Source organism: Glossina fuscipes, unplaced genomic scaffold (genome assembly GCF_014805625.2).
Source record: "Glossina fuscipes isolate IAEA_lab_2018 unplaced genomic scaffold, Yale_Gfus_2 27, whole genome shotgun sequence".
Lineage (NCBI taxonomy): Eukaryota > Metazoa > Arthropoda > Insecta > Diptera > Glossinidae > Glossina > Glossina fuscipes.
The window spans coordinates 3317719-3324141 of NW_023998422.1; the positions used below are offsets into that span (position 1 = coordinate 3317719).

General features: G+C 33.1%; 1 protein-coding gene across 1 annotated transcript; it reads right to left on the reverse strand.

Annotated features, from left to right (window-relative positions):
• Positions 1 to 3944: 3944 nt before the first annotated feature.
• On the reverse strand, positions 3945 to 5822 carry LOC119635800 (23 kDa integral membrane protein; the record flags this gene model as incomplete). The annotated part of the gene is made up of 4 exons (XM_038030805.1): positions 3945 to 5062; positions 5138 to 5311; positions 5386 to 5562; positions 5628 to 5822. Coding segments are annotated over 4 exons (627 nt in total), but the record flags the coding sequence as incomplete, so codon positions are not given.
• Between the last annotated feature and the right edge of the window lie 601 nt (positions 5823 to 6423).

Here is a 6423-nt window from a genome sequence, read left to right on the forward strand (position 1 = left end):
GGGCGGATAGATGGACAAACAAGTTTGTGGGTACAGCATAACCTGCACTTGAAGAAACTAGAAATCTCGAGAATTGTTTTCTTCGTTATGTGAGTTATACTTGTATCCACTTAGTTTTTCATTTTATTCACATTTTCCCACTGAGAGACACAATATTTGAATTCTGTCATCGTTATCGCTCCTTTACTCTCTGTGCAAAATAATAAAAACTAAAATTAAGAAAAATAAATATAAATAAATATGTGCGCGTACACATAGTGTAGGAAGATCAAAACAAAATTAGAATTAAATTTTGTAAAAAAAAAAAGTATAAACTGAACAATATTTGAATTGATCTCAAGGCGTTCCCTCTTGTTTGCGTAAATATATAAACAAAACCTGGGGAATCCATAAATTGATATTCGAAATACTTACGGGCCGCTTTCAATAAATGGATTCAGTCGATGTTTTGACAATTTCAAAAACTCAAAGCTTTTTGTATTTGTGTCATTGAAGTATGTTTGAGTTTTCAAAAATGATAAACCTCGACTTTACGATGGAATCATAGCTTTCAACACCTATGTAGTAGCCTGTACAGAGATTTGTGCTTTCAAATTGTTTATTATGAATTTTGTATCTTGTGCTCTTTTGGCAAAAATGTACGCAATTCATGCGATAGGTAATAAAAATACTTTGCTTTTTTATACCCGTCAACGAAGAATGAGAGGCATAATCACTTTGTCAAAACGTTTGCAACGTCCAGAAGGAAGCTTCAGGGATCCCACGAGCAATGTATATACTCTTGATCAGCATCAAATTCTGAATCGATTTAAGCATGTTCTTCCGTCCGTCTGTCCGGCTGTGTAATATCTGTTGCAAGCATTCTTCTGGGAGCAAAAATTAATCTGTGAACTTCAAATTTGGCAGAAACATTGAAAATTCTTGCGCGTAGCTTGATATTGAAAATGGGTTAAACAAGTCGAGCAATGCGGCTACTGAGAATAACTCTATTTTTCAACGCCAATAAAAAATGGTTTTTTGCTCATTTCTCATAAAATACAGCAGATAAATGAAGAAAAGTTTGAACGTATACTTTGTGAGCGATGATCTAGTACTTGTATAAAAATGGAAGAAATTGACCACGCCTGCCCGATATTATAGTGTATCAAATATTTAATTTTTATATTAATATTTTTGTAACGCACAGAAGCAACCTTCAGTACATCAAATTTTTAAATTCTTGGCTCATTTCAAATTCAGAATGTACGTAAACATGTTCATCTGTCCATCCATGTTCACCTTGTCCATATGTAGATCCCCCCATCTATCCGTCTGCCCATCGGTGTAGTGTCTGTGGTAAAGCTTCTTCCGTTCGTATACAAAATTCGCAAAAGAGTTTTTCAAAGTTGTGGAACACACGCACAAATTTACCGTATGTCGCATGTAATTCTTACTCGATTTTTTTGCACGATTTGCTAAGAAAACTATCTACTTTGAAAGTTTCGTTTCAAATCATAAATAAAAATCAATTACTTTTCTAATTTTGTGATTTTTTTTTAACTTTATTCGTGCGTCAAAGATTTTTTTCAAAGCATTACACACATTCGTAACTGTTACTACACAATAAATATTTTATTATAAATGAATATAAAAGGACTTAAATTTAAATCTAGGTACAGATGTATAAATAAAGTATTATTCAATTTATTGCATTCGTTCGATTGCTTTAATAAATAAGAAATTTACATTTTTGTAAAATTCTTATCGCAATTCATATCCAAATAACACTGAATCCAATTATTGTGGATGATTTTACTTAATAATAGTAGAGTTCAATGATTTTGTTAACTGGGACTTTTTATTGCCGGAAAATAATAAGTTTTTTTAGTCAGAATACGAGGCCAGGTTTAAAATTTTCTAACTCTGTATAAAAAAATGCTTTTCATCGTATTGAACATTAGATTAATGATTAACGTTGAGAAAAAAATTAAAGGAAATGACTAAATGTCGATATTTCGACGTAACCTCAAATTTTGAATGAAATGACAACATAACCTCACATTTTATAATTGTTGCTATTTATAAGTGTATATATATCTATATAACGTGAAGAGGTCTAAAAGAGCAGCAAACAGTGAAGAGCTGGTAGCGAAGAGTTAAACGGACAAGGTAACGTTGCAGAGAAACACAGAAAAACAGGGATCAATCGCCGAGTCTAGTTGTAAAATCGTACAATCATCAAACTCTTTTTGCTTACTTGCATTAATTCTTTAGTTTAATTCTTTCATTCTTTAGTTTAATTAGTCAATCGTGAATTGGAATAGGTTTACAATAAACGTAAGGCTATAATCTTTAATTCTAATATGGAAGATATTATCATCATTCTTTACATTTCTTTTCTTCACATTATTTATATTTTTTCAGGCCATGTTTTAATCTTCTCATTTTAGCTGCTATAAAATGTAAATATATTGCGATATAAATTCATAATTTTTTTTTGAATAAAAGCTGGATTAATGCCTACTTTGTGTAATAAGTAGTACTAGCAGTACTAGTAGTTCAAACATTTACCATGGCTCGCTCGGAGGCGTAAATTTAGCAAAAAAACTTTTCAAGAATTGTTTCAATCCATTAATTTTTTAAGAAGCACTCTTAACTGTTTAAATACCCTATGCAGATCGGCGAACCATGAAGGCGTATTCAATGTAATCCCTTCGTGAAATATTTAATCGACCCTGTTACATCATGAAGATAAACGTAAACCCGAAATGCCAGTGAATGGGCTTTACTTGTCATGGACGCTTTCGTTCATTAACTTGTTGTGTTCTGCCTGCGTGTACGATTCGATTTAAGCTATGTGATCGGCGTTCAGTTCACAGTAAAATGTGGCGAACAGTAAAACTTAACCAGTTATTGTTCCGCCATATAACACGACATCGCCAAACTTTTTGTAGCAATTAACTTATAAGGCATTTGACTTGCTTTGGCGGGCGCGGAAATTCGCCTCTATTTTTTTTTTTAGAAAAGTAGACAAATTCTTGTTTTCTAGAGACCAAATTTTTCCTTCGCAAAAAGTTTTTTTTTAATTATTTGCTTTCCACTGAAAAAGAGAGCCTTCAGCAGCTCGAAGTTGCGTTCAGACTGAGTATTAGGTGAACTGAACTCATTGTATGTCGTCTCTCTAATCCTCCGAATCATTTCTAACCCGAATGAAAGTGGTTTGATCGGTCTGACGCCTATGTATTCTTGCATTTAACCTTTGGTTTGCAGCTTTCGAGATATTAAAATGAAGCACGGTACAGTGACACATTTTGGCTCAAGAAAGAATCGCATTGAAAAAATAAAATAGATCGAACCGAATAAGATCGTATGTTGAAAAAGTAGTTTATGTACAAAAAACTCACCACTTCTAAAAGTCTTAGCTGATAAATCGCTGCACATGAATTTTCCCAATAATATTATTGATCGAAGAAAAGATCAATAACACAAGTTGTACATCTAAGCTATATTCGAATACGATTTTAGGTTTCAACGCCTGCTTTATGTGGAGATCATAATTTAACAAAGTGGCGATGATTGGCGAAAACGTCGAAATATAATAACTAATTTAGCTTTGTTAAATTTGCAATGCCTTGACATTTCATAAATAATTTTCTTTAATAAAAATTTTATTTTAAGAGCGTAAGATAAACGAAAAAAATTTGCAAAGTCGCACTTTACAATAAAATAACTACCCTTTGCTGATGGTTTGTGCCTATTTAAAGCTTTCTAATTATATGAAATATTTAAAATGACTATTTTATACCATACGTCACTTGTAGTACAAGGCTATACTAAGTTTGTGCAGATGTATATAACACCCAGAAGCATTTAAGACGAAGACCCAACTTTTATTATAAGCTTATCTGTCCGCCTGCCTAGTGTACTGTGATCTGGCTGCGGGTCGCATTTTTTGAGATATTTTAGTGAAATTTAGTATACCGACGAGTTTAGGCCCAAGGGCGAACGCTATTGAAAATGCTTCAGATTGGACCAATTTTTTGGCCACTTTCGATATAACGCCTTATTTTAATAAGTGCCTTAAGCAAAGTGATGTAGTTACATTAATAAGTGCCTTAAGCAAAGTGATGTAGGGCATTCATCGATTTTAAATATTCTGCAAGACACTTCGTGAGAATAACTGCCCTATAGTCCAAAATTTTATTCCAAATGCTTTTCGAAATCTATCTGATCCTATTGCAACAAATTCTGCAATAAGGCTCTGCTAATGCAAATTAGTATTAAAAAAAAAATTGCGAACTATGCTAGAACCGGGTTTTTTTTTGGTCACTTTTTGCTTCAAATAATACTAATCTTATACAATATTTTGTCTACACAAACTTATACCTGAATACTATATAAATCGTAAGCATATCTGAACTCGTTATGATTTTGTCGATTCAGTTTATACAATTTCGTTTATCGATACAGCGGTGGATATGTAGACGGTATGGAGTTGACTATGATTTATGAAAAAATATAAATTTGAATGCATTTTACTTAGATGTTTTAAATTACAATTTAAATTTGTATTTGTGTATTGACTATCCTCATGATCAACTATGCGCTATCTAATTGGCCAGGCCTGTTTATCTCGAAGGGGAAAATGTTCCGATTAAAAATTTAAATTCATTGCTTATAACGTTTCAAAATTTGCAATATTTTCAAACTTTGGCGAAACTTTGGTTCTTAATTTAATGCAATTTTCATGATTGCGTAGACAAACTAGTGGCAAACTAGAGAGAATAGTTTATACACTTAATATTAAAAACAAAATTCATATGTGCTCTCTTCGAAGTGAATAACATATTAATTTACATAATTTTTTTTTTTTTTTTCTGTTTAATAATAATTCATCTACAAGGACTTTGAAAAAGTTTTAAAACAATGTTGTCTCTTACGATTACTAAGTTGTGTCAAAAATAATTGCATTGAATGTGATGACGCTAATACCAAATATTATTTATTTTGGATAATATTTTGAACGACGCCAACGATTCACAATACTATTGGCCAAAACGTACGCGAATGTAGCACAAATTAACTGAAAAAAATGGCAAAATTTGTTATCGTTATAAGTTTCGATGGCTGCGTGAGTAATAAATTGCATTTAAATTACCTCAATTATAGCTAAAACTAAAGCGAAGATATTGAAAGCAATCCAACGTTCAGAAATATAGTCGAGAAATTTCTGACGACACCCATCCATATTCAGTTTATCCGTTTGACTGTTGTAACAACTGTAAGGTGGTAATACATAATCACTGGGCCCACTATTGCCACAGCATTCCAGCTTTAATCGTGCAACGACGTAAAACATTCAGATCAGTCTTAAAGTAAATCACTTTGTACTCTTAATTAACTTACCCAACGTTCAATACTCGCTATTTGACTAGCATTTCCTGGTTTAATTGGCACTGGTTGTTCCCGCCATAATTTGTCGAATGTTTTATCCACATTCACGAAGAGCTGCGTCTTAAATATCCAGAAGAAGCCAACCGTTAATACCAGTAAAACGGTTAAAAATATTAGAAAAGCTGCAAACTGTTTTCGAAAAAACGAAAAATTTATACAATAAATAATTTCTTCTTCGTACTTTTCATACTTACAGTTTTAAGTAAACAACTATTTTCCCGAAGGGCAGATAAAATGCCGAAGAAGGATAGAAATAGTGCTACGATCCCCAAGCCGATTATAACGATCGCAGCTGTGTGAAAATGATCAAATTTCGTGACAATATAGATGCCAATGCCAATAACAGCTGAGGCCAAGAGCTGAAAGCACACAAGCACAGAAGGTTTAAATTATAGATGAATTAAATCTAATCAACGAAATAAAATCACAACATTCTTGTTTATTTTATCGTGAAAGACAAACAGACAATGGACTTAATCTTGATTGAGGGAAGATTACTATTCGAGTTTGCTTTCGAAAGAATTTGTAGAAAGGTTTTGGAGAGCCTACAGTCATTATACAGATGAATACTCAAGTTCAAATGTTCATGTTCATGCAGAAAATGTTTTTAATTAAGAACTTTTGGCTCGATTGATGAAAATCTTTTTGCATCGCATCCTGGCTGGAAATGGCAAGTGGATCTGCATTGAGGGTTCCAGGTGTAAAAATTCTTTCATATCTGCAGGCATATCAGACTTATCAACTGCGAGACTAAATCGCTTTGCAAGGTAGATGATGTTCGGCGTTTGATGGAACCAATAGGGTGTGGCTCGTGTGGCCGACACGATTAATAACAAATGCTAGCAACAACACTTATTGCTGTTCAAAAACCGACCGAAATATTAAAAAGGACAATTTAACGCCATTTCGTCCCATGACATTAAGAATCGGTTCGGGAGACGTTAGAGGGGCTCAAGTGGGCGGTGCTAGCTTCTGCGGTTTACTCCTCAA